Source organism: Talaromyces marneffei, chromosome 8, assembly GCF_009556855.1.
Source record: "Talaromyces marneffei chromosome 8, complete sequence".
Classification (NCBI taxonomy): domain Eukaryota; kingdom Fungi; phylum Ascomycota; class Eurotiomycetes; order Eurotiales; family Trichocomaceae; genus Talaromyces; species Talaromyces marneffei.
This window is the reverse complement of record NC_072355.1, coordinates 1-27,870: the sequence shown is the minus strand read 5'-3', so window position 1 is coordinate 27,870 and position 27,870 is coordinate 1. Positions and strand designations below refer to the sequence as shown.

At 47.4% G+C, this 27,870-nt stretch overlaps 6 protein-coding genes across 6 annotated transcripts; 4 read left to right on the top strand and 2 right to left on the bottom strand.

Annotated features, from left to right (window-relative positions):
• Nucleotides 1–163: 163 nt before the first annotated feature.
• EYB26_009365 (uncharacterized protein) lies at nucleotides 164–2,302 on the top strand (the record flags this gene model as incomplete). The annotated part of the gene is made up of 5 exons (XM_054268615.1): nucleotides 164–191; nucleotides 266–608; nucleotides 665–1,199; nucleotides 1,262–1,753; nucleotides 1,829–2,302. 5 exons carry the CDS (start codon nucleotides 164–166, stop codon nucleotides 2,300–2,302), a joined length of 1,872 nt encoding a protein of 623 aa, XP_054124590.1.
• A 1,793-nt stretch (nucleotides 2,303–4,095) lies between these two features.
• On the bottom strand, nucleotides 4,096–5,151 carry EYB26_009364 (uncharacterized protein; the record flags this gene model as incomplete). Its single annotated transcript, XM_054268614.1, has 1 exon — nucleotides 4,096–5,151. The coding sequence occupies one exon, from the start codon at nucleotides 5,149–5,151 to the stop codon at nucleotides 4,096–4,098; it is 1,056 nt and encodes a 351-aa protein (XP_054124589.1).
• A 5,309-nt stretch (nucleotides 5,152–10,460) lies between these two features.
• On the bottom strand, nucleotides 10,461–11,093 carry EYB26_009363 (uncharacterized protein; the record flags this gene model as incomplete). Its single annotated transcript, XM_054268613.1, has 2 exons — nucleotides 10,461–10,918; nucleotides 10,970–11,093. The coding sequence occupies 2 exons, from the start codon at nucleotides 11,091–11,093 to the stop codon at nucleotides 10,461–10,463; spliced, it is 582 nt and encodes a 193-aa protein (XP_054124588.1).
• A 2,203-nt stretch (nucleotides 11,094–13,296) lies between these two features.
• Nucleotides 13,297–16,912, top strand: EYB26_009362 (uncharacterized protein; the record flags this gene model as incomplete). Its single annotated transcript, XM_054268612.1, has 2 exons — nucleotides 13,297–14,661; nucleotides 14,717–16,912. 2 exons carry the CDS (start codon nucleotides 13,297–13,299, stop codon nucleotides 16,910–16,912), a joined length of 3,561 nt encoding a protein of 1,186 aa, XP_054124587.1.
• Nucleotides 16,913–21,788: 4,876 nt separating this feature from the next.
• EYB26_009361 (uncharacterized protein) lies at nucleotides 21,789–24,554 on the top strand (the record flags this gene model as incomplete). Its single annotated transcript, XM_054268611.1, has 2 exons — nucleotides 21,789–21,820; nucleotides 21,881–24,554. 2 exons carry the CDS (start codon nucleotides 21,789–21,791, stop codon nucleotides 24,552–24,554), a joined length of 2,706 nt encoding a protein of 901 aa, XP_054124586.1.
• Nucleotides 24,555–24,577: 23 nt separating this feature from the next.
• Nucleotides 24,578–26,290, top strand: EYB26_009360 (uncharacterized protein; the record flags this gene model as incomplete). Its single annotated transcript, XM_054268610.1, has 1 exon — nucleotides 24,578–26,290. The coding sequence occupies one exon, from the start codon at nucleotides 24,578–24,580 to the stop codon at nucleotides 26,288–26,290; it is 1,713 nt and encodes a 570-aa protein (XP_054124585.1).
• Between the last annotated feature and the right edge of the window lie 1,580 nt (nucleotides 26,291–27,870).

Sequence of the window (27,870 nt, the reverse complement as noted above, 5' to 3'; positions counted from 1 at the left end):
AATGAGTAGTGGTATGGGATCGAAACATGCTGCATGTACAGAATGTCGTCAAAGAAAAGTCAAATGTCACGGAGGACAACCAAGCTGCCAGAATTGCCTGCGCCGGCGAAGCCAATGTGTATTTTCCAGAACTTTGGGTCAAGAGAAAGAAGATCTTCTGGTCATGATCAGTGAGCTGAACAACCGGCTGTGTTGGTCTTTCCCTTGATCAACTTCAACATACTCGAATTGAGACGTGAAATAGCTGACTTATTTTCGTCCATAGCGAATGCGGAAGAACGTCTTGCGGCCACAACAACCTCCTGTAATTCCCAAACGTGGCCCCATGCTGCGCGTGCAGACAACATGACAGGAATTGCTTCTCCACCGCTAATGGGTCTTTCAGCCAGTGTAGACAGCGGGTCCATCGACGACAATGCTATGACTTTGTTTCCAGATTCTTATGGATTATGGAATTTATCTGAAATAGAGTCTAATGCATCGTTTGTTCTTTCACCTCAAAACTCCTCAACCAACTGGCCCAATTTAGACCTAAATACTGAGGGGAGAGATATATCAGATACATGTGACATGGAGCTCGAATTGTCTCCTCGCGAATTACACGATCTGTAAGACTTCCATGCAGACATTCCATGCTCTGAATCGCTAACGGTACCATTTTTAGCTATGAAAGTTATTTTGATCAAGCCGATCATAACTGTTACATGCTAGAAAAAGATACCTTCCTCACAAAAATGGATCATCAGCCTCTAGGACATGAACTGCTGGGTCTTAAGTACATAGTACTTGCATATGGAGCATCAGCCTCCTCTACCTACAATCACTTGCAGAATAAGCTCTACGAAGTCTCGCGAGCTTACTTCGAGAAGGTCGAAACTTGGAATCCTTTATTCGCTATTATTTCTCTGCAATGTTGTACTCTTCTCGCAACATTTGAATTACAACAACTCCTGTTTATCAGAGCCTGGGATCGAATTAACCGTGCAATGTGGATGGCAGAATTATTTGAATTACATCAGATGGATGGAGAAAATGAGCCGCTGCGACAGCGGACGTCCGGACTGTTCATGGCGCAAACAACAAACCCTGAAGAATTGGAAGAGCGTCGGAGAACCTTCTGGTCAGTTTTTATCTTATGCTGCTTTAAAAGCATATGTTTTGGGTCAAACACAAATGCACAAATCAACCATATGGAAAAGGTATCACACCTTTCGCTTTTTTTCGCCTACGGTGTCTTGCAACGTACTGAACGAACTTCTAGATTACCACCCTACTGCCAAATGAACATAACATCAACGACCCAAAAGCATTACATCGACGAACACTTTATGAAGCATTAAATCAACCTATGGCGCGAAAGCTATCCAGATTCGAAGGGTTTATCATCACGACTGCACTACATGTTCGTAGCTTGCGACATGCTAACATAGCTTGCGTTGGTATAAAAGATGAGCATCTGGAGTACGATTTTTGGATGCACCATTTTTATATCACCGAAAGCCTCAGTCAGCTTTATTGCGCTCAATATCTGGAACCTACACTGCGAAACTCCATCGTTCTATCTGGAACACTTTGTATGGCCGTTAGAATACAGGCAACGCTTCTCTGTCTCCAGCATGCAGCTGTAGTGCGTGGCTCTGAGATTAAACCAGCGCAATCTTTTGCTTCATTTGGGAAGTCCAAATGTTTCATGACGGCCATGAAACTCATGAATACGATAAAGCAGATGCATATTCAAGGGACTTTAATCAATGTGAGTTTCTTGCTGACTCGGTTTAGTTGTACATGAAAGTGACCTTGTCCTGGAACTAAATCATGATCGAGACAGCCAAATCCTTTTGTCATCTGGTCAATATATGTTACCGCACAATTTTACGTTCGTGAATTGCATGGGACGAGATGCAAAGACACTCAGACTTTGACACCTACGCCCCCCTCATCAAGTGGTCTGTTATCAGGTGGGATCTCTCAAAGTGGTGATCTGGTAACTAATAAGAAAATGAAAACAAACCATTTCGACGACACAATTCCTGTAATGATCGGTGATCATGCTTTAGAGCTAATCCCAACTCGCTTCGAGCTTCTACACAACATCGAGTTGATCGTCAGCATACTTTCGACGCTCTCAAAGTCTAGACCTCTAGCTGCAGCTTTTGCAGTCCAAATCTATGACGAGCTAAAAGGGGGGAAAGTAACGACTAACGTACGTCCAATTGGCCACGTCGAGTTTTTGCTAGATGGAAAATACATGATGAAAGATTTTGTTCTAAATGGAGTTCATGTGATTTGGTCACTGTTATGATACACCATGTAAGGCCATGAACGGTAGGCCTTTCAGCTTATATATGCGCTCATTGGTACAGATTATTGGTTAATTCTCTACGAGCGCACATATCAGCCTGTATAGCCTCAGGGGCTGTTGTATATATTTCTAGTCCTTAGGCGTTATCGCACCTATAAATCGTACTATATTGATTCCCACTGGGTCTCTCTTTCCGCATCTAACCTAGTAAACCCCCCTTTTAGAATAACGCTTATAAACTATACATAACCACACATATAGAACAAATTAGCTGTCAGAAAGATAGAATCAAGAGGATCCTAAGTTACTATAAGTTCTAATACTGTAAGCGTTAGTAAACCCTCCAACAGGCCTATTAAAGAAAGTACTGGACTTAATATTTTAGATAATATAGCTCATAATATAATATTCTGATGCCCAGATAAATGAGATTGAGATGGCAATTCTTGGTATTTGGAGGAGTCTAAAAAAGATTTTTCATGGTAGTTTTAAGCCAATATTAAGTAGCAACAATAAGAGTAGTTAAATTAACCGCCTATAAACGCTGAATAAACGCAAGTCTGTTAAAAGATTGACGCATTAGGTGTAAGTTGGAGATGTACTTATTGTATAGGATGCAAATAGAGCCATTAAAAAGTATGCTTACTCTGAGGAAAAGAAGGCCGAGAGGAAGAGGCTCAATGAGCTCTGAGAAGTGCTATTAGGTGTGACGATGCTCATTCCTAACTAGCTAGGGTAGCCTGTTGACTGAGAAACTACGTATGAGGAAGGAAAGAAGAGAAATATTCATCACCGCTCGCTAACAGCCTTTTATACGCGCACTAAAGGACTCAGCGGTGCCTAATTAGGAAACCCTGAGGACAAAGAATAACTCTTGTTACGGCTTCTCAACTAGGGCTTAGGGTTCCGTCACGGGACCGCTGAGTCCTCTGTCCGCGTATCGCCAAGTCCGTCACACCGTCGGTAACTTCATAAGACAGTTAGGTAATAGAATTTATTAATATAATAGAGTTATCAATAATTTAGAGCTGACACTGGGTCGGGTTGGTTGGGTTTTTCTTGGCGGGTTTTGGGTTGGGTTCTGGTTAAACCCAACCCACAGCCAGCTGCTCTACTTAGATCCCTCGCAATAATCCCGTAAGCCCATTGATTGGCCACAGGGATCGGGCGGTGGAATCAGTCATTACAATTATCCAGATAAGATGCTGTCGGATTGATGGGTTTACTCCAGGCCAATCCTGAATAGTAGCTTACAAAGATGAAAAGAAGAATTGACTAGCAAGATTGTCTGTATTGAGTTCTCTCTGTCTGTCTGAATACATGAGGTTCCCAAAGCCGGGTTTTTATAGACATCTGGTGAGCTGGTTTTATCGAATCCGGCATGTAGGGTTGACATCATTTGTGACCTGTTGGAAGCCTGCTAATATGACCGAGGCTAATCTCAAAACGGTCAGGACTTTCAGCCAATAAGAGGCTGTAAAATGTATATTAGCATCTTGGCAAATACCCACGATAAAGGGGAAAGAACGAGTAAAAAAAAGGGCGACGTGGGGGCCCAACATAGTCAACAACAAGGACACATCGACTCACATATCAATTTTGTATGGTAACCTATGTTACCCGTTTACTAGCATATACGTGGATTCCAACATGACCTATCATGAGGGGTAAAATTGGGGGCTATAAAGTAGAGCTTCTGATTGACTGCCTCATTTGACTGCCTCTGGATATCCGGATTATCTGACACACCCCCTCAGCTGCAGAAAGCACTGTTTGCAAAGCTGGGAATGGCTTCATATATTGTTGGGCATGTCGTTGAGAGAAAGCAGTTCTTCGATGTCCGGGTTCTCTATATCTTTTTGCTGGGGAGCGAGACGGCTGTCGATATTCTCTACTCCGATTTGATTGAGAAATATTTGGTGTTCCTGCTTGCTGAGTGCCTTGGTGAGGCCGTTGGCAATCATATCTTTCGTGGGCATATAGTGCACTTGGATATCTCCCTTCTGCACCTCTTGTCGAACCCAGTGATTGTGAATATCGACGTGTCGAAGCTTTGTACGCAGTCGTGGAGCGTCTTTCTCCAGCAATCCTAATGTCTGTTTGTTGTCACAGAAAACGTGAAGAGTAGGTGTCTCAAATCGTATTTCTAACTCAAGCAGCAAACGAAGCACATATTTGCCTTCTTTCACCCCCTGAGCGAGAGCTAACAATTCGGCTTCCGTAGTTGACGTTGTCACCGTATCCTGCTTGTTGGCTTGCCATCCTATCGTTCCTCCGAAAAGTGTCATGACGTATGCTTGCGAGCTCTTCCGGTCGAGTGTATTATCTGCAAATGAGGCGTCTGTTGATACCGAAAAATCTTCACCTCCTCCAAGCCTCAAAGCGTACGCACGATGACGTTCGAGATAGCATAAAACTTTGTCGGCAGCTTTATGGTGCTTGGGTCCTGGATTTGACAAGAACCGTGCAAGCCGTGAGACGGCAAAAGCCACGTCAGGTCGAGTGCTTACAGCCGCGTACATTATTGAGCCAACTTTGCGTTGATAGTGATGTTGACTCTTGTAAGTGGCCGTTCCTTCGTATGGAAGCAACTCTTCTCGAGACATTGGTGTATCGTCAGTTTGCCGAGTGTCAGCTAATTTAGCGATTTTGTCGATATAGGTGGCTTGACTAAGCCAGATCACCTTATTGCTTCGATCACGTATGATTCTCATGCCTAGGAACCACTCTAGATCCTCTCCTCCGGATATATTGTATTTGGCGCGAAGTTGGTTCAGAACTGAGTCAGCTTCTAGTTGACGGCTCTTCTTGTACGCGAGGACGATATCATCCACATAAAAGAATAGCATGATCCCTGATTTCAGCATGCAACACGGTTCATGAGGCATAGCCTTGAAGCCTAACTTTGTGAGGGTACTAGTGAGTTCCTTTTGCTATAGCAGTGGTGATCGGCGCAGTCCGTAGAGGGCTTTGTTCAGCCGATAAATCTTGCCAGGTTCACGATATCCAGGAGCTATTCTCATAAACATCTCTTCATCCAGTTTGGCGTTGACGAAGGCATTGACAGCGTTATATTGCTTGAGTTCCAGATCAAAGCGCGCAGCAATTGCTATAAATGTCCTAAAAGATCTTGCAGCAAGTGTAGCAGTATATATGTCTCTCATATCATCTCTTTTCTCTTGATCACCTCTTACCACAAGTCGTGCCTTGCATTTGACTAGACGACCTTTCTTATCCTGCTTATAGACATATACCCACATACAATCGAGAATCTGCTTTCCTTTTGCCTTTCTGATAGGCACCGTCGTCCAAGAGCCAGATGGATTATGACTTTTGAGATGAGCTTTCTCAGCCTCTTCAAATAACTAACCTAGAGGGTGAGTTTCCACTTCACGGTGACTCTTGGGAGCAGGCGGTAGATCGCGGACTAGGATTGACTGGAGTCGACGTCCTGACCTTAAACGTCATTGGAGACTCACATGATCAAACCTGACCGTATTTACCTCATACTGACGATATCTTGTGCCTGCTAGGAAAGCAAACCTCCAAGGATTGAGCTCTCCCCGTTGCGTAGTCAAAACGGTATCGACGGTTCTAGTAGGAAACTCTATAAGGTATTCCCTACTCTTCTTGAGCGATCCTGTGGACCTGTCCTTAAAGAAATGCCTGCCACGAGTCTCTATGAGGCGTTCCATGGAGTCACGCAGATTGAGAGCAGTACCGCTACCTTCCCCAAACTTAGTATATGACCCTATAGGCCTAACTATACCTACACCAATAGGAGCGCCACCGACACCTGCCCTGTTGGTTGCTTCCTGGACGAGAGCAGCATCGCTACCTTCCTCGCCAGTTGACATTCCAGCTGCGAACTTAGAGCTCTCACGAAGGACAAAGTCGTCGTTTTGAACGATAGTTACGCTAGCCGCCAATAGAGCGCTCGGAGGCGACTCTGGAGGTGTAGGATAAGCATATTTATCAATTCCGTCCAACAATCCTTCTCCGGTCGTGAGAGATGGGCCGCTTAAATCATCGGAATCAAGACAGCTTGATTCTTCAGATCCTGAACCAGTCGATCCTTGAGTTGTCGTGTGCTTAGGATTCGGCCTATCTTCGTCAAAAATAACATCTTCCATTTCATCTAAAAGGTTAGTAAAATCGTCAGCATTTTCTGATTCCAAAGAGATATCGACTTTTGAGAGTAGGTTAGTCAAATCCTCTGTTGTGACACCGAGGAGGTCGTCCTTGATTTGTTGAATATCTCTGGTGAATCCTTCATCCTCGTTGAAGATAACATCTCGGGCTCGAATAATATTTCCAGTCGAAGGATTCCAAATCCTATATACATTCGTGGAGTCGTATCCCACTAGATAACCTATCCACGCTTTTGGATTGAAGCGTTGGAGTCGGTTCTCGTTCTTCAGGGCCTCCGTTGTCATAGCGTAGGCCTTGCAGCCATATACCTTTAAGTGAGCAATTTGAGGCTTTTGTTCATATACACATATTCTATTTTGCAGCGCAACCTGTGTATAGAATATGTCAAAAGGTGTCTTCCAATTTGAGGCCTGTCGAGGCGTTCGATTAAGCAGATAAACTGTCGCACGGTATATCTCAGGCCACAGATCTCGAGGGAACTTTGCACCATGTCTCATAGCTCTTCCCTTCGTCTTCACGACACCCCCTGAGCGTTCGGCTGCACCATTTTGGGATTGGGTATAGGCAACAGAGGTCTTAATAGTAACGTGTTGTTGTTTAATCCAATCCTTCACTTCTAGGTGTCTGTGAGTAATCTCGTTATCCATCTCAATCTTTACTGGGGTCATATTATAGCGTTTCTTCAGATATTGGAAGAACCACTTCAGTGTTTCTAGGATCTCAACCGTCGTGTGTCCGGTTAAATAGAAATCCCACATAAATCCGCTATAACAGTCAGTAATCAATATTAATGTTCTCTTATCCTTATCATTCTTTAGTGTACTCTTCTCGAAGTCATGAAAATCAAGTGCTAGGTGTTCGCCGGGTCGTTCAGCGAGGCGTCGATCTTCTCGTCTTATCAGGCGGTGTATCTTCGAGCTGGCACACGCTTCACATTCCACCGTTGTTGGACCTTTCGAAAGGCCGGTCAACCTAACGCCTCTACCAGCTCCAGCAAGATGTTCAATAATCTGAGGTCCAGGATGACCAAGACGTGCATGCCACCGTTCGGCATTGGCTTTTCTTTCTTTCCTTGAGGTCCACGAGTTGAAGCGGTGACGCCGAATCATGAATCCAGTTTTGATCATAGGGTGGTCGTGAGTTATATATTCAAGTACAAATTGACCTTCTCTATCTTTGATATACGCCACGATTCTGTTCTTTTCGTCACGAAGGCAGTCAAAACCTCTCCGGCCGTCCCACCATATTCCTTGCTTTCTGAGTTGGCGGAGCGACACAAGGTTGGCAATAAAGTCCTTGCAATAAGCTACCTCATATAGGCGTAAGATTCGCAGCTTACCGCCGAGTCCGTGGACTTCGATATCAACTTCCCCATATCCGAGAATAGGCACCTTATAGGTTCCAGCCCAAAGGAAGTCTCCAGGTTGTGCCCTTTAGAAGTTGATAAAGCGTTCTATCTCATTAAAGACATGAATCGTAGAACCTGAGTCCAATATTAATGAATGCTTCAATGGATAGTCATTAATCGACAGTGCGGCCAAGTCCTTCTCTATTTGGATGAAGAATGTTGCTTTGCACCGGCCAACTGCCGATTTAGGGAGTCATTCAGGAGAAAGTGATTCTCCCTGAAAAGTGGTGTTATTTGTTCCTGAGTTATCAGGCTTCTTTTGACGTTCTTAAGACCTGCTCTGTGAACGTGATTTTTCTCTATTTGGTCCCAATGTCATTTGCTTATGTCGTTCAATAAGCTCATCGATCTCAGGTTGGTGTTGACTCGCCCAACGTTCAGCTCTTTCTTGTCTAAACTTTTGAGGCACAAAGTTTTCCGGTACCCTTAGACTAAGATACTGAAGAATATAAAAGCATCCTAAAAGGAAATATCTACCGCTGCAGGTAGGGCAGAACGGTGGTGTTATTCTTTCTTACTCAGGTCCTGCAGTTTTCTTGCGAGGTGGCTCATTAGAGTAGGATCGTGAGCGTCTTCGAGTGCGTTCTCGGGAACGAGTTAGGCGCCTAGAGTGTCGAGTATTCTCATCCTCTGAGTCGTTATTATCATCATTTTTATGAGTTGTAAAGGAGCCTCTTGACACGCGTGTACGCTGTCGATTTGCTGGCGAATGAAGCCTTTGGATAAGCCTTCGAAAGAGATTTGTGAGATCCTTATACTCCAGCGTGTTATTATCGATTTTGTCATAAAGTTGGATCTCATAAGCTGACACCCAAGCGTGGTCAAGATTCCGAATAACGTCAAAGAATCTAGTTGACCAATCCATGGTGTCGGTTGCAATCATCATGGATTTACGATTGGCTTGAGTCAACAACTCGTCCCATTTCACAATCCAAGCTTCCATTTCCTTTGCTGGTCCGGTTGTTCTGAATGGCCTCATATGGAGATCATACTCGTTCTTGATCTTCTTTTGGATATCCGCCGTTCCTTGTCCAACATGGGCCTTGAGGTTCTGATAGGCTTGTTTCCAATCCGGAGTGATTGAGACACACGTTTTGAGATAACTAAGGCATACCGTTTTCTTTATCCAGGTAAAGACCTTGTCAATATCTCGACGTTGGATTTCCCACACCTGGAAGAGAGATTTGTACTGATTGTTGTACACAGTAAAGGCGTGCCATGCCTCTTTCTCGATTTCTCTTATTCCAACCGCATTTCTAGTATCGTTGGTATCAAATCCGGGATCTCCGGATTCGGTGCTTTGGGAAGCAGTCGTACCTTGAGCCGATTGACGGGCCACATGTCTGCGTGTGCCAGCAGCTGCACCGATCCTGTGAAGGCTCAAACAATAATCATATTGGCAGCTAGAATCGAGAAAACTAAGCATAGGGAAGGAAAGAAAGAAACAGGAACATGAGGCTATTCCCCAGTAGCTATATCCGTGGCGTGCTCACGTGACAGTAATAACCCTCTTCCCGCATAACGGAAGAATTTTCGCACTAGCACTAATCCGTCGAGGATCAACAAAAGGAGATATATTGGGGTTAAAATGATTGATATTGTTGCACGATCCTCCCAACATCGCTATACTGTCAATCCTGATCCTTTTTATATACAAATATGTGGCAAAAGCTATCTTGCAAAACAAACAAGAATTAGAAATCAATCATTCGAACACATTCTGCTGTATTATCAATCTTTGGGGCAAATTGGTGCTCGTATTGCGTTGCTTTGTTGACAGTATTTGTTTAATATGGCCGTGTGGCAAGATTCGTATGTTGCTAGATTAGGCTTAGCTTATCCTGGCATCCGACACCGCAGCCCTACCCGCGTGCTCTGGATTCACGTGATCGGGACTGCGTTTCTCCGTCTCCGCAACCGCGCGAACGTCAAACCGCACTTGCTTCCGAATAACTTCACGTCCGGCCGTCACAATCGGCGCAAAGCTAAGGCCAAATCGCGACGCCAGATATTGAATGTAGGAGGTGTTCTTTCCGTACGAGATGCTAATAAGCGTATTGACGCGCGGAGAGCTGAGGAAATCAAAAAAAAGTGGCGGATTGAGGAACGGGCTCGGAAACGGCGGATCAGACAGGCAAAAGAGACCGCTTCACGAATTGCCCAAAATAATGATATGTGTGCTATTATTGATGCTCAAATCAGTGGGTGGAACCAGCCGGACGAGAATCCCTTTTTTTATCTAGATACGAATCCTAGTTCTGCGTAGAAATGTCATTCTTTGGTGTTTTTGGGTAAAAATGTTGTTTTGGAAAATATTACGTTTTGGACCGTGAGCACCAACACCAGGAGGGGGGTGGTGCGGGTTGGCACGGGTACGATTTTACTATATAGAAAGATAGCTCAGATATATTCTTCTTAAATACTTGACTATCAATATCTTGACTATTACATGCACATTGACAATATATAAAATCTTTCCAGAGCAAACCTTCCGCAGATTTCTAAAAGCAGAAACAAAAAACCCCATTTCTCTTAAAGCAAATTTCAAAAGGCAAGGACAGCAAGGAGACTGGCAGCAAGACTAACCGCGCCGCTAACCTAGTTAATACTAGTAGCACCAGTAAAAGTAGGGGGAGCAATAGTCGTAGAGGCTGTGGAGACACCAGTGCTAGTAGGAATAGGGCCAGCGAAGGCAGTGATACCTCTCTGAAGGACCAAGATGACCACCTCATTAAAGACCGCATTAAAAAAATTGATTCTTTCTCGGACAATCTGCTCGGAGACCGTGTCACGGAGATCTTCAAAAGCTACCTCCAGTCGCTGAAGACTTTGTAGAATAGGAGAACCAAAGCCGGCAGTAACAAGAGAATCCCTTTTCTTGATAAGAGCCTCGATAGCCCATCGAATCGGATCCTCGAACTTTATCTGAACATAGTGAATAAACAGACCGGTCTCATTATCGTCAAGGGAAGGCTGACTTCTTATGATCGGAATCCCTTGATTAATAGTGTGCATAATCCTCTCAAAGTCAGCGAGAAGGTATGAGGGATCACCGCCTGTATAATTATGAATATCCAAATTTAATTGGTCCAACAGATCCCTAATACCACTGATAACGAGCTCGTATATATGAATATCACGCCGGTCTTTAGTAGTGTGGTAATCGACATATGAGCTCCCAAGAGCCTGGGCGGAAAGACCAAAGATAATAAGGGTGGGTAAGAACTTCATATTGACTAATGAGTATATTATTTATTATCAAGTACTGGAGTTACTTGTGGAGCTTTTAAGAGTGAGATAGAATAGGAATAAATAAGTCTTATATATACCCGAAGAAGGCTGGCTCTACAGCACACTAATTATATACTATCCTTCCCTGTTACATTGACAATGATTCACCCGTAATACTATCTACTAGCCGAGGCTATATACAAATATAAACTCTGGAAGGGCCTCCTCACATTTCCACGGAATACATGACGCTATCCGCATTGCCATTTATATATGGTTGGGGCCGGTAATTTTGTTAGTACGATTTTAGGCGGTCAGGCCCCACTCAGGCTTTCACCCTCACCGCCTTTAAATTAAAAAACCTCATATCTTATACCTGGATATAGTGTTCAACTGTCAACAATCAATATAACCACCCCAGAGCTCCCTAAGCCCCCCAAGCCCTCTAAGCCAAAGCAAAATTCAATACAGGTGTGACGGACTTGGCGATACGCGGACAGAGGACTCAGCGGTCCCGTGACGGAACCCTAAGCCCTAGTTGAGAAGCCGTAACAAGAGTTATTCTTTGTCCTCAGGGTTTCCTAATTAGGCACCGCTGAGTCCTTTAGTAAGCAAATATAACCGGCAGAATCGATTGGAATCTAACCCCCGTAGAAAAATCGTACTAACAAAATTACCGGCCCCAACCGGCTGCGCCAGATCCACGGATTCTATTTGTCAGAGTGAATGTGGAGTAAGCGGCCACGTAAGCGGCCGCGTAGGTGTCAGAGAATCAAGAAAGTCACAGCCAATAGATTAGACGCTAGTCTACGGACACTAATGCACGATGGGACAAAGGATTATCCGTAACCATAGGGTTAGGGTAACAGAGCCAACAGAGCCGTTTGTTAGAAAACGGCTATGACGGATATGTGTCACAGACCTGGATCCACCTTAGTTAAACAGTGTTGTGTCGAGGTACGCTAGGCTTGGTTGAACCACACAAAGGTTCCTTGAGTCGCAGAAGATAAAGTAACTTGAGTAAACAAAGTAACAATAGTCGAACTGGTGTCTGGAAGTCTTAAACGTAACTAAGATAGAAGAGATCCCCCATACAGCCGGGTGCCCGTACGAGTTAGAATGCCTTGCTGACTCTCACTGTCAAAGTCTAATATCAAGTGACTTTGATTAAAGAGCTATGAAGAACTAAATACATGATGGTAAAAGAGTGTCCTTATATATCCAGTCCTCCATGTTCCGTAGTGCTCATATCGTAGTATCGTAGCATACTACGATGTCCTTTACTACAATACTACGATATTCCTTTCAATGATATCCTGTAGTTTCGTAGTGTTCCTTATCGTTATGAATAATGGTATATTATTCATATCTCCACGTGACTTGGTGCGTGGCGCATACCGAAGTGTCTCATCCTGACATGAATGAATGATATTTGTTACGCCCGGAGGAACTAACCCTATCCAAGATATGTAATTGTCGGCAAGTTGATGACAATTAGGGTTCAGGTTAGGGTTATTTTTTTACTAACAAAAATCCAGGGTTCTGAGGTAGCTAACAATTAGCGTAAAAGGTAGCTGACAATTAGCTTTTTCCAGGCGTTTCCTATGAAACTTGGACCATACATTATTTGATCATTTATTTATAAATCCCTGTATTTTTTATTATGATTCACCCAGCAGATAAGCTATAAAAGTATTGTAAAGCTGGTGAGTTTCACCGTTTAATACTTTTGTTGGGGTATATCGGAAGCCACTCCGTCGTTCAAATAAGAGATGGCCCGTGCCCAGTTCAAGGGGCAGTGTTTACGAATCCATTCCACCACTCGCTCCCACAACAAAGTTTGGATAACTACATTATATATTTCACCGCCATTGCCACAACAAAGTTTGGATCATTATATTAATAAATGTTGGTTTAGCTATAATCCGTATCACGAAGCATAGATTAGGGAGCAAGGGCGGTCCAACAGCCCTACGTGGTGAGCCTGCTTATAAGCATAAATATTCAATTATAAACGACTGCCTCCCCCGAAACCGTAGGGGCATGGGGGTGCCTAGTGAGCTATATACGAGGTTGCTCCGGGGGCGCTAGGGATATAGTAATCCCGCTCCGTACGTACATGTCGGTTCTGCGCCGGGGGTGTAGAAGCGCCGAATCATGAGATCAATATTCCGACAATAAATATTTCACCGCCATTCGCAGTATGACGAATTCGAATCCATTCCAGAATGCATATTTTGAGCGGTTGGTAGATTTCCCCGTTGTAATCTGCCGTCAATGCCAGTATGGTGTATGGCCAAGCCAGATTGAAGGTCATTTACAGCATGCCCACCATTATATATCGCCGGTGATCCGGATTCAACTTGGAGACGAGGTCCGTGGCTGGCCCGAGATTGCCATAGATCCCATCGAGTTGGATATTCCACCCATCCGAAGCCAGGCTATCCCCCAGCTGATCGGTCCATTAGACGGTTGGCAGTGCCAATTATCACCGGGATCATGTTTATATGTATGCCCCAGTATCAGTACCATGCGGCAACATTGGTTCAAACAACATGGTTGGAGCCGGACCTCCCACGTCGGTCATCCGACTCGATCCACCATGCAGACCATCCAGGAGCAGCAGGAACAGGCGTGTCGACGGGTTTCATGCCAGCGAATCTTCCCCCGGAAGACCGGGTCCCAGTATTTCGCCATTATCGATGAAGAAGAGGACTCCGATCCCATTCCCACCACACCTGGATCCACGATTTGGGAACAAGCCAGCCGGCAGTACGCCGAGTACGAGAAGCAAGCCGCGGAGCGGATTCAACAGGGCCATGTGGATGAAGCCAATCCGTGGCTCCGTCGGACGGGCTGGGTGCCGTATTTGCACTCATTTCCCAGCACCCAGTTGTTGGAATATATCGACATGCCCGCCATGGATGACGCCGTGAACCACTCCCCCGTGGCCGATCTCGACGAACAGGCCATCCAGGCCATATGGACGGCCATGGGCCAGGTGGGACAGATCAGCCAGCAGTCCGTCATCCACACCGGCGTGTTTGTGCGCATGGAAGCCATCCGAACCGAACGGCATCAAACCCGGTATCAGCCACTGGAGGCATATCAGGATCTGGAGACTATGACGGAGCGTGTTCGTCCATGGCAGCAGATGTTGATGTTTTTTTGGCGGACGCAGCAATGTGCATCCGACGAGAGGCATCCCCCATATCGATTCACCCAACGACAACGTGCCGCATGGAATCGACTGGTGCAGGTTGCTCATCCCCAGATCCCACCCCAGAATCCCAGACGGTCCATAGTATTGCAACCCGGTCAGCGGCGCCCATGGGAACTCAGCCCATCGCCCATATCCAGCGAGTCGTCCCACTCCGAAGACGAATCATTCACCGACGATGATGAGATGGATGAGGATATCCACGAGGATCCCGAGCTAGATCCCAAGCTGGATCCCGCTCCACAGAGCGCCATTCCACCATTAACCCCCCTCCAGCGGGCGTGTTTGGACTTTTGCATCGAGCTGTTGAACCAGCGTGTGGTACACCGGGAATACGACTGCGCATTGGTGTGTGCCATGGCCGTGTTGGGCGTTCGCGATCGATCTCCAACAACGATGCCAGACCTTGGGCATCTCCTGTGTGGAATGGGATTCGCGACGTCCCGTCGATGGAGCATCGATTGTATTGGTGACGCCGGAATCCGCGGTGAGCGAGACATTCCAGACCTTTATTAACCGGAAGCAGTGGACCAAGGAGCTGGACCGCATTGTGATCGACGAATGCCACATCATATTACAGGAAGGATACCAGTTCCGGAAGCAGATGGCGCAGCTGGGTGCATTGGTCCGCGCGGAGACCCAACTCGTGTTATTAACCGCCACCTTGCCCCGTGAAAGCGAAGCATTGTTATGCCAGCGGATGTATTTAGATTCCCCCACGATCCAGTGGTTCCGCGGCCGGACCAGCCGGACCAACGTGGCATATCAAGTGATCGAGATTGGCGCCGGTGAGCCATCTTGTGATATAAGCGAGCTGATGATTACGTGGATTCAGCAGCGCGTTCAGCAGCTCCACGAGGGGAAAGTGGTCATATATGCCAATACGATTGCCACCGTCCAGCGGATTGCCCATCAACTGCAATGTCCCGCTTATTACAGCCAGGCGGTGGATAAAAAGGGGATGTTAGCATCATTCCAGAAGCAGAATCCCGGGGTGATCGTGGCCACGAGTGCGTTGGGAATGGGGATTGATATCCCCGATATCCGGCTGGTGATCCACGTGGGCCGGACGCGGTCCTTGTTGGATTATGGACAGGAAAGTGGACGAGCCGGACGCGATGGGGCCGCCAGCCAGGCGATCATGTTAATCGATGGCCACGGAGCGGGTTGGGGGGATCCGCCCACGGTGGATTCGCGGGTGCAGGAATACCTTGGCGGTGGTTGTCGACGGCGGGCATTAGATATATATTTAGACGGGACGGTGGATGGATATACACGGCAGCAGTGTGAGGACGGTGAGGCGATATGTGACCAGTGTCAGAGTAGTATAGATCCCAATCCCGCCAGTCCGAATGCCAGTCCCAATGGCTGGCTGAGTGCCCGCCAGAATAACAGACAGGAAGCCAGTGATTCGGCCAGTGATTCGGCCAGTGATTCGGCCAGTGATTCGGCCAGTGATTCGGCCAGTGATCCAGCCAGTGATCCAGCCAGTGATTCGGCCAGTGATTCGGCCAGTGATCCAGCCAGTGATCCAGCCAGTGATTTGGCCAGTGATTCGGCCAGTGATCCAGCCAGTGATCCAGCCAGTGATTCGGCCAGTGATTCGGCCAGTGATCCAGGCAGAGATCCAGGCAGTGATTCGGCCAGTGATCCAGGCAGAGATCCAGGCAGAGATCCAGGCAGTGATTCGGCCAGTGATCCAGGCAGAGATCCAGGCAGAGATCCAGCCAGTGATCCAGCCAGTCATCCAGGCAGAGATCCAGCCAGTGATCCAGCCAGTCATCCAGCCAGTCATCCAGCCAGTCGTTCAGCCAGTCATTCAGCCATCCATGACAGACCAAACGGCTGCCCAAATAACCGCCCAAGGACCAGCCATTTCACCAGTCCCAACAGCCACCATATCGCCATTCCCACACCATCACCCGGTCCACGCAAACGCGCCATTTCCCACCATTCCATCCCCCCCATGGCCAAACGTCGGGCCCATCCCATATTCCCGTCGACGGCATATGACCAGGGGCCCATGCAACGACAGACGCAGCACGCGGAGGCGGATGGACAGGAAATCGAGTCCATCCGGGAACAGTTTGACCGGTGGGCCGGGCAATGTCGATTATGCGGGATGACAGGGCAACCAGCGCACCATAGGATTGGCAATTGTCCCCATCCACAGGCACAGATTGCGCAGTCATGGATGGACCAGGTGATCGAACAGGTGGTCCATCAGCCACGGGGGGCCGGACGGCGAGGGTATGAGGCATATGCGGCATGTTTTGGATGCCATTCCCCGCAGTGGATTTGCCAACAGTGGGAGAGCAACGGCTACGGTGGTTACCAGAAGACGCACGAGCGGTGTCAATATCCCCATGTGGCGATTCCGATCATGGGACAGTTATTGCATGGACCGCAGCGGCATTCCATCCGTGTAGCATGGCAACAGCGAATGCAGGCCCAGTTCCCCGGGGTGGACATTGACGATGAGCGAGGGTTGATTGGACATTTCCAACGGCGATTTGGGCGACGTGGTGAGGAGCGCAGCGGATTGGTGGTAGAGATGAATTGGATGTGTGAATTTATCGAGCGGGAATTCCCCGCGTGAGGTTATATATATTTATATCCCCATTCCATCAATACCCCCCAACATATATGATATATCATCATATCCAGCAACGTTGAGGCCATTACAATGATTAAGAATTGTATATATATATCACCGTTCATAGAGGAAATTGATCATCTCCATCCACAACGCATCACGATGATATTATTCAGATTATTGATCATGAGCAAGATATATTCGAAGATTATAACTGTTATATCCAGATTCAGGACTAGATTTAGATCAGGGTTCAGGATCAGATTTCGATTATGGTTAGGGATCAGGATCAGATTTGGATCAGGGTTCGGGATTGAATTTCGATTATGGTTAGAGATCGGATTTATATTATATATAGAGATATACATTGGCGCCATTACCCAAGTTGTATATCAAGAAAGCCAACTTACATATAAAGGATTGACCCCATAACCCAACATGTATATTAAGGATTCAATAACCCAACTTACCGGTAGAGGGATTGGTAATCCAACTTATAGGTAGAAAGATTCGTAACCCCACTTGCAGGTAGAAAGATTAGTAACCCAACTTATAGATAGAGAGATTGGTAACCCAATTTACATATCTAGGATTGGCTCCATAACCAAGTGGCTATAACTGTAACCCATATCGCGATTCGGTTCATCAGGCAGTTATTGTATCGACCGCAGCAGGATGCCATCCATATAGCATCGCAACGGCGAATACAGGGGCAGTCCCCCACGGTCGACATCAATGACCCACGGCAGTTGATCCGGCATTTCCAATGGCGATTTAGACGACGCAGTGAGAAGCGCAGTGGATTGGTGGCGGAGATGAATTAGATGTGTGGATTTATTGAGCAGGAATTCCCGGGGTGTGGTTATATATATATGATGGGTTTAGATTGCAATGGCAACCAGCAACTGAGCGGCATTATATAATTGATATTGGAGATCAAGAGTGAGGAATATATGGAAGATAGAGATTATTACATCACGGTTTGGGATCAGATTCCGATCGTGGTTAGGGATTGGATTCAGATTGTGGTTATGGATTGGATTCAGATCGTGGTTAGGGATTGGATTGAGATCGTGATTAGGGATTGGATTCAGATCGTGGTTAGGAATCGGATTCAGATAATAGATTAAAATATGATATATGATCCAACTTGCACATAAAGGATTTTAATAACCCAACTTGCAGGTAAAGAGTAGGGTAACCCAACTTGTACAAAAAGGGTAGAGTAACCCAACTTGCGCATAAAGAGGAGGATAACCCAACTTGTACATAAAGGGGAGAATAACCCAACTTGCACATAAAGGGCCGGGTAGCCCAACTTGCACGTAAAGGGCAGGGTAACCCAACTTATACATTCAGGGCAGGATAATCCAACTTGCGCGTTCAGGGCAGGGTAACCCAACTTGCACGTAAAGGGTAGAGTAACCCAACTCAGATGTAAAGGGCAGGATAATCCAACTTATACGTTCAGGGTAGGATAACCCAACTTGGACATAAAGGGTAGGATAACCCAACTTCGACATAAAGGGGAGGGTAACCCAATTTATACATTCAGGGTAGGATAACCCAACTTGCACGTTCAGGGCAGGGTAACCCAACTTACACATTCAGGGTAGAGTAATCCAGCTTGTATATAAAGGGCAGGGTAAACCCAACTTAGACATAAAGGGGAGGGTAACCCAACTTGTAGGTAGAAAGATTAGTAACCCAACTTATAGGTAGAAAGATTAATAACCCAACTTATAGGTAGAGAGATTAGTAACCCAATTTACATATCCAGGATTGGCTCCATAACCAAGTGGCTATAACTGTAACCCATATCGCGATTTGGATCATCAGGCAGTTATTGTATTGACCACAGCAGGATACCATCCATATAACATCGCAACGGCGAACATAGGGGTACTCCCCCACAGTAGACATCAACGACCCGCGGCAGTTGATCCGGCATTTCCAATGGCGATTTAGACGACGCGGTGAGAAGCGCAGTGGGTTAGTCGTGGAGATGAATTAGATGTATAGATTTATCGAGTTCCCATTCCTGGGGTGAGGTTATATGTATGATAGAGCTGGCATTATTATATATTCCATTCATCCCATACACGGCAGCGGCGATATACTCCATACAATTATGTATTATTAGGAATATTGATATCCGGCATATAGAGGCATCAGTATTTATATATCCAGAACTTGCGGTGGTGATCATGAAGATGAATTCATAATATATATACCGGGTGGCGGGTTTCGGTTGCAATGGCAACCAGCAACTGAGCGGCATTATAGAATTGATATTGGAGATCAAGAGTGAGGAATATATGGAGGATAAAGATTATTATATCATGGTTAGGGATCGGATTTAGATGATGGTTAGGGATTGGATTCCGCTCATGGTTAGGGATCGGATTCCGATTGTGGTTAGGGATCGGATTCCGATTGTGGTTAGGGATTGGATTCCGATTGTGGTTAGGGATCGGATTCAGATCATGGTTAGGGATCGGATTCCAATCGTGGTTAGGGATTGGATTGAGATCGTGGTTAGGGATTGGATTCCGATCATGGTTCGGAATCGGATTCAGATAATAGATTAAAATATAACACATGATCCAACTTGTATATAAAGGATTTTAATAACCCAACTTGCAGGTAAAGGGTAGGGTAACCCAAGTTATATATAAAGGGTAGAGTAACCCAATTTGCGTATATAGGATAGGATAACCCAACTTACAGGTAAAGGATAGGGTAACCCAACTTGGACATCAAGGGTAGAGTAACCCAACTTGCATATAAAGGATAGAATAACCCAACTTACAGGTAAAGAGTAGGGTAACGCAACTTAGACATAAAGAGTAGGATAACCCAACATACATATTGAAGATTGAATAAGCCAAGTAACACATAGAGTGCAGATATTCCCATTCCAACTTTGTTCATATTATATACCGAGATATATCGATTTACACATCAGGGAAGGCAACTTAGAGGTTCACCACAGGCAATATAACTTGGACATGTAGGATTCGATAATACAAGTTGCACATTATAGGCGGAGTCCGGCAAGTTATACATAACAGATTCAATCCGCCCCATTGGAGGTTGAGGGTTTCATCGGGCCCGTTGCACATGGAGGATTTCGTCACTCCCATTACCAGTAGAGAGATTGGTCACCCCCATTATAGATTCCCGATTGGGGCTGTAATACAACTTATACGTCCAGGGCCCGGTAGTGCAAGTCCCAACTCGCTTGGAAATAGTTAAGCCAAGTGGCTGGTCACTTTAACACAGATGCGCCATAACTTTACGCCAAATGAGCAGTAACTTTAACCCACATGGGCAGTAACTTTAACCCAAATGCCCCATAAGTTTAACATAGGTGCGCTATGACTTTAACCCGAGTGGGCCATAACTTTCACCCGGATGCCCCAGTAAGCCAACTTATTAGGAGAGGATAGGATAAGCGAACTTGTTCGGAGAGGGCAGGGTAAGGCAAGTTGCACATAAAGGGGAGGGTAAGCCAACTTGGACGTAAAGGGGAGGGTAAGCCAACTTGTTCGGAGAGGGCAGGGTAAGGCAAGTTGCACATAAAGGGGAGGGTAAGCCAACTTGGACGTAAAGGGCTGGGTAATCCAAGGGTTAGAAGAGAGTAGGATAACCCAACTTGCACGTAAAGGGTAGAGTAACCCAACTTATACATAAAGGGTAGGATAACCCAACTTACACATAAAGGGCCGGGTAACGCAAGGGTTAGAAAAGGGTAGGATAACGCAAGTTTCACATACAGGGTAGAGTCACCCAACTTGCACATAAAGAGTAGGATAACCCAACTTCCACACAAAGGATTGACCCCATAACCCAAGATACACATCAAGGATTCAATAAGCCAACTGACAGGTAGAGTATATATATTCCCATTCCGATTTGGTCGATATTATATACGGAGATATATCGAGTTGCACGTCAGGGAAGGCAACTTGGAGGTTCAGCGCAGGGTAATACAACTTATATATCAAGGATTGGATAACACAAGTTACACATTATAGGCAGGGTACAGAAAGTTATATATAACAGATTCAATCAGGCAGATTAGACGTAGAGGGTTTAGTAGGGCGAGTTGCACATGGAGGATTTCATCATGCCCGTTGTAGGTAGAGAGATTGGTCACCCCCATTATCGGTTCCGGGTTAACAGCGTAACACAAGTTATAGATCCAGGGCAGGATAACACAACTCCCAACTCGGTTCGAAATGATTCAGGTGAGTGACCAGTACGTTTAACACAGATACCCCATAACTTTGAAGCAAGTGGCCGATAACTTTAAGCCAAGTACAGCATAACTTTAAGCCAAGTGGCCAGTAACTAACCGCCATTTATTTATTGGCGGTTATCCCCCAGCTATATTTACCACTAGGGTTACCGCTCAAATTTGGACCAGATATAATGTCGACTTCGGGCAACTAACACTTATTTTAAATGTCGGTGATATAACCGCCATTTATTTTTGCTAACAAACACTAGTGTGGTGCTAGGCAGTCTGGATAACCGCCATTTATTTATTGGCGGTTATCCCCCAGCTATATTTACCACTAGGGTTACCGCTCAAATTTGGACCAGATATAATGTCGACTTCGGGCAACTTGTCCATGTAAGTATAATCAATTTGAGCGATTCGTTCACCAGTGGTATATGATTGAAAATGATTAGGGTTCATTTTTGATGTTGGTGGTTTGCGGAAGCGTTATACCCAATATAGATATTCATCCACACCATAAGGGGTCATATTAGCATTTCCACGACGCGTATTCCCACGCGTTCCACGTGTATATTCATATTCATGCCATTCATATTCATTCAATTCACCAGGAGTAAATCATAATCAAGCATGGCACCCCCAATTGTTGACCAGATATTCCAGTATGACCCCCATCATCGGATTGTAATTTGTTGTTTGTGCCAGCATGTTGTATTTGATAGTCAGTTACCATCCCATTTACGGAACACGAGGCATATACGAGAACGGCATTCACAGCACATTATATTATTCCAGCAATATCACCAGCAGTTTCCCGAACGGATCCGCCATCACCGTGAATTGGTGATCCCCCATAAGCCCATTGCGCCCATTCCCGGATTGATCCCACCGCGGGATCCCACATATCAGTGTAGTTATCCCGGTTGCCATTGGATTGGAGAGACCATTCGACGGATCCACGACCATTGCCGCCAGGAACATGGATGGAAAAACCCCCAGAACCGAGGACGACCCCGTTCCAAGGCACCGTCCAAACCCCAGCCCAACATGCCATGGAACATTGTAGCCAGCCAACGGTTTATCCCCAAAGGACGTGGATCCCAACGGTTTGCCGTCCAACATGACCATACCACCATCACCACCGCCATATCCGATCCAGAAAACCCATCATGGGATGCGGCGCAGCAGGCGATGAAGCAGGAGATCATCCATCGAGAGCAGCAGATCGACGCCGCGGAACGAGAACGGATCCGTCCCCACGAGTCCCGCGAGGTCAACCCATGGGTCGAACGGATGGGATGGGCCGATCATTTGTTAGAGGAGGATCGAGGCACATTACGGGCATTGTTACAACGACCCGATCCCGAACAAGAGCCCATATTGGCCGAGATTGACGAGCGATTTCACCGGATCGTCATGGTCGCGCAGCGCACCACATTGACGCGGTTGAACATATTCAGTCGATTTGAGATGCACCGGAAACAGGTGGATCAGATGCCCCAACACCCGTTCCAAGCGCGGATGGTGGCCGGCACCATTGAACAGTACATCGAGGTGTGGCAACGGATCATCCGGTATATCATGCGCAGTGTGAGTACCGGCGACGTCCGATTTCAGTTCCATGCCACCCAATGCGAGACCATCCACCAGATCCGGCAGGCCATGTCCGAGGACGAGAGCACCCATTCCCCCGTCCATGCCACCGAGGAGATGGATCCCACCGACCAGCCATTGGATGCCGTCGATCGTGCCATATTGACATGGTGCATCGCCATGTTGGACCATCGATTACAGGGTCAGCACGGGCAGGAGTTCGTGAACGGCATCATCAGCGGGTTGGCCGCCATGGGGATCCGGGAGTCGGGTGGATGGGAGACGGCGTTGGCATTTACCCCCAAGTTGTCCGCCATGATCAAGATTGCCCGCATGTTAGTCGCGCAACAGGCATGGGAGGAAAGCGAGGCCCATGCCGGATTGTCCGATTGTTTCGTGGCATTACGCGGGATGATGTTGCGATTTATGACCACCATGGAACCCACCCCGATGAAGTGGATGTTGGATTCCCGCACATACGGCATGAAAATCCGGTACGGCACCACGGCGGATGGGTTGATTGAATGGCACGGAGACCGCATCACATACCAGCATCATCGGTTTACCATGGATCAATTGCGGGAGACGGTGCATGGCATTATCAACCGGGCATGGGACCATTTGACGCAGGACGTATTGTTGTTTCCCACCGACCATCGATTGCCAACCATCGCATGGGAGACCATGGAGGACCATGCCGTCGAGGATCAACCCGGGTGGTATTTTGCCCAGGATCCCCGCAATGCATGGGACGTGGATGACACATGGTGGTTACACGACCGCATATGGCAGGAACCCGGATTCCGACGCGCATTCATCCACGCCGAGCGTCCATCCGGCACATCCGCCACCCACGCATGGCGCCCCCGTCGAGTGCAGCAGTGGATGCGAGCCGTGGGACGGATGAAGGAGTATTTATTGGTGTTGATGCATTTGACCAGCGGTGCCCCCGCACGAGGGCCCGAAGCCATGTCCATCCGGTACCAGAACACCCCGTTTGGCGGATTACGCAACCAGTTGATCGAGCACGGGTTGGTGTCATTCATGACCACGTATCACAAAGGATACCACATCCAGGGTCGACCCAAGATCATCCATCGATACGTGCCCCGGGCCGTGGGCGAGTTGTTTATATATTTCCAACGGTTGGCCATGCCATTCCAACGCCACGTCGAAACCATGGTGTACGGACAACCCGAACGGAGTGGGTTTATATGGCCGCCCCAGGAGGTGGATGGCACCACATGGACGTCCGAACGGATGAAACGGGCCATGCAACGAGAAACCGAGATTGGCATGGGGGTCCCATTGACCATCAGCGCATGCCGGCAGATCATGATCGCCATTGCCCGGCGATATTTGGGTCCCACGACCGGGTTTGAGAGCGATTCGATGGAGGAAGAACAGGAGATGGATGAGGACGAGGATGGGTGTTGGTGGACGGCCGACGATGCGGTGATTGATATCCAAGCCGGACATGGAAGCCACGTGGCCGGGATGATATACGCACGCGGCGTGGAGGAAGCCCCCGGGACCATGGCGGCCATGAAGGCCCAGTTTCGACAGGCCAGTGAGCGATGGCATCGGTTTTTGGGATTTCCCCCCGTCCATCGTGCCGGCATGAAACGAACACGAGGGATTCCCACGGTGGATCCCCGTGCCGTGGCCCATTGGCACGCCATGCGACAGGCGCCCATTCAGCCGTTGTTGGAAGGGATTGTCGGACCCGGCGCCCAGTTCCAGGGGATCCAGAAAGCGGCCATTGACGCCGTCATGGGCAGTGCCCCGTGGGTATTGGGGTGATGGGCACCGGTGGTGGGAAGAGCATGATATTCATGGTCCCCGCGGCGTGGGAGCGTGCCGGGACGAGCATCGTGGTGGTGCCGACGGTATCGTTACGGCAGGATATGCAGCGGGAGTGTGCGCAGGCGGGCATATCATGCGTGCCGTGGAATTCCCATCGACCGCCCGAGACGGCGCGGATCGTATTAGTGACGCCGGAATCGGCCACCAGCAAGGGGTTTCGATCGTACATCAGTCGATTGCAGGAGCGGAACCGATTGGACCGGATCGTCATCGACGAATGCCACACGATATTGGACAGCCGCGAGGAGTTTCGACCGAAGATGGCGGGATTACACGTGTTGATGACCATCGGCAGTCCCGTGGTGTTGTTGACGGCCACGTTGCCGGCCGTGGATGAGGTTCGATTATTCCAGCGGTTGCAGTTGACGCCCACCGTCGTGCAACGATTCCGCAGTCCCCACACGACGCGGGTCAACATCGCATATCGGGTCGAGTCGATGAGCGTGGACGTGGATGAGGACGAGGTGGTGGCATTCATCCGGCAGCGCGAGGCCCATTGGCATCCCCGTGGCGGCCAGATCATCGTATATCGGAGCGAGACCGGCGACGTGGACGCATTGGCCACCCGATTGGGTTGTTTGGCATATCACGGCAAGATGGCCGTGGCCATGAAAGAGCACGCATTACAGGCATTCACCCCGCATCCCGAGGGGACGACGGACCCCATCCGCAGTGGCATGACGATTGTGGCGACGAACGCATTGGGCATGGGCATCAATATTCGCACCGTGCGGTGTGTCATCCACGTGGAGGTGCCCAGCATGTTGCGGGAGTACAGCCAGGAAAGCGGACGGGCCGGACGGGATGGGCAGGCCAGTGAAGCCATCATCATCGCGCCCACGCCATTCCAGGCCCGCGGATGGTCGCAGTGGGAGGCCGGATATGAAGAAGGGAAACAGGCCATGCGGGAGTATTTCCACGGCACCAGATGTCGACGGGCGGTATTGGATGCGTATTTGGATTCATACGAGAGACCCGACGGTTGTACGGACGGTGAGGCACCATGTGATCAATGCAGCGTCCGTTCGCATCCATCCCCATTGCATTCCGCCGACGTGACGGCCACATGGATGGCGCAGGAGCAGCAGAAGCAGACGATGGCCCAGCAGGTGCAACGGATCCGTGGGGAGGCGGCCATGGCGGTGGATCAATTAGAGAGCACATTATTGCAGTGGCAACACCGATGTGCGGTGTGTTATATGGAGACGATGGATGTGGCCATGTCCATGCATCCCATCACGGCATGTTCCCAACCCGCGGCGGGCATTGTCCAGGGTCACATCGAGCAGATGACGCGGCAGATGCGGGAGCGGCGCAAATACGCGCGGTTTTCGTGTTGTTTCACATGCGGGGTGCCCCAGGCCATATGCCAGCGATACGAGGCCCGTCCCGACGGTGGATGGCGGGTCATTCCCGAACGACAATGCCAGTTTCCGGACGTGGTGATCCCGACGGTGATCAGCATCATGCATTTGAACCCCGGCGCATGTGCGGAGACGATATATGCATGGATGCGCGACGACCAGGTGGATGTGGAGGATGCCGACCACGTATATGCATGGTTTGGGCAGAAGATCCGATGGAGTGGCATGGAAGGGACCCGATTGATTGAGGTGTTTTATCGGTTGAGTCGGTTTGTGATTGCACCCACATCCCGGTCCCCACGAGCATGACGGTTTTACACCCCGGGTGCAGAAGCATTATATTGTTATTTAATCAAGAGATACCGTGTTTCCATTCCACAGAATCCATGGAAGGGATCCATATCGTCCATGTGATCCAAATCATAAAAATCACCGACATCGTGGAAGTAACCAAAGAGATGGAAGTCAGAGCGAGCAACCCACACCCCCATATTCCATATATCGCATATATCCAAAGGTTCCGGTGCACCGACCGAATTTTGGGTTCATTGATCGATAAAGAATGGCCGATAGAAGGATCCATACATTAGAGTGCCAACCAGAGAGAGATACACATGATATATTTCCAGTAATCCAACATCATACCAATGCAAGTCATAATTCATACCGCAGAGTATCCATCCATCATCATTGAAAGGATATTGGAGTTGATTAACCGTTCATCATCATATCCAACCATCGAGATATATAATTCGTTCGTGGATGCCGTTCCCGGCAAGATAGGAACCCCATAACCGTATTACACGTTACAACAATATTACACGTTACAACAAGATTACACGTTACAACAATATATATTTCATGGCAGTGACACGCGTTCAAAGACAGTTTTATACACCAGATGCAGAAATGGCATATCCATTACCGATGCACCCAATATCGACCGGGACCGTAGTTGTTGGAGATTACCGAGGAAAGTCGGATTTAGACGGTGATATGTCCCGAACCCACCGATCCACAGACCAGCATTTACAGCCCCACGAGGTTGACCGACATCAGAGCAACCATCAACGTTTTTCAGATGATTTCCGTTATATCCATAATCCGATCCGCATTATATTACCATTGCGAATATCATATGTCCGAAAACATCATATATATCACGTAGAAGATGATTATATATTTCGATTGATCACGGTTGAATGAAGGTATTTATATATAATCCAGATCAAGAATATCATGGTTCATCAATATGGATTATAAATTTATAGCACCGTTCGGAGTCGAAAGGAAAGATGATATTACGATAATTATTCACGATTATTCGAGGAGAAAAAGAAAGATTCCGATTTCGATTGAGGTCCGAAAAAGGATATTCCATGGATCCCGTCCACATTTTTCGAACCAGCGAATGATAAGAGAAGGTCCGGTATGGAAGAATCATATATATGAAGGATTATGTCGATATATCATACCGAAAAGGAAAGAAATCGGATTGGGATTAGGATTAGGATTGGGATTAGGATTAGGATTAGGATTAGGATTAGGATTAGGATTAGGATTAGGATTAGGATTAGGATTAGGATTAGGATTAGGATTAGGATTAGGATTAGGATTAGGATTAGGATTAGGATTAGGATTAGGATTAGGATTAGGATTAGGATTAGGATTAGGATTAGGATTAGGATTAGGATTAGGATTAGGATTAGGATTAGGATTAGGATTAGGATTAGGATTAGGATTAGGATTAGGATTAGGATTAGGATTAGGATTAGGATTAGGATTAGGATTAGGATTAGGATTAGGGTTAGGGTTAGGGGTTAGGGTTAGGGTTAGGGTTAGGGTTAGGGTTAGGGTTAGGGTTAGGGTTAGGGTTAGGGTTAGGGGTT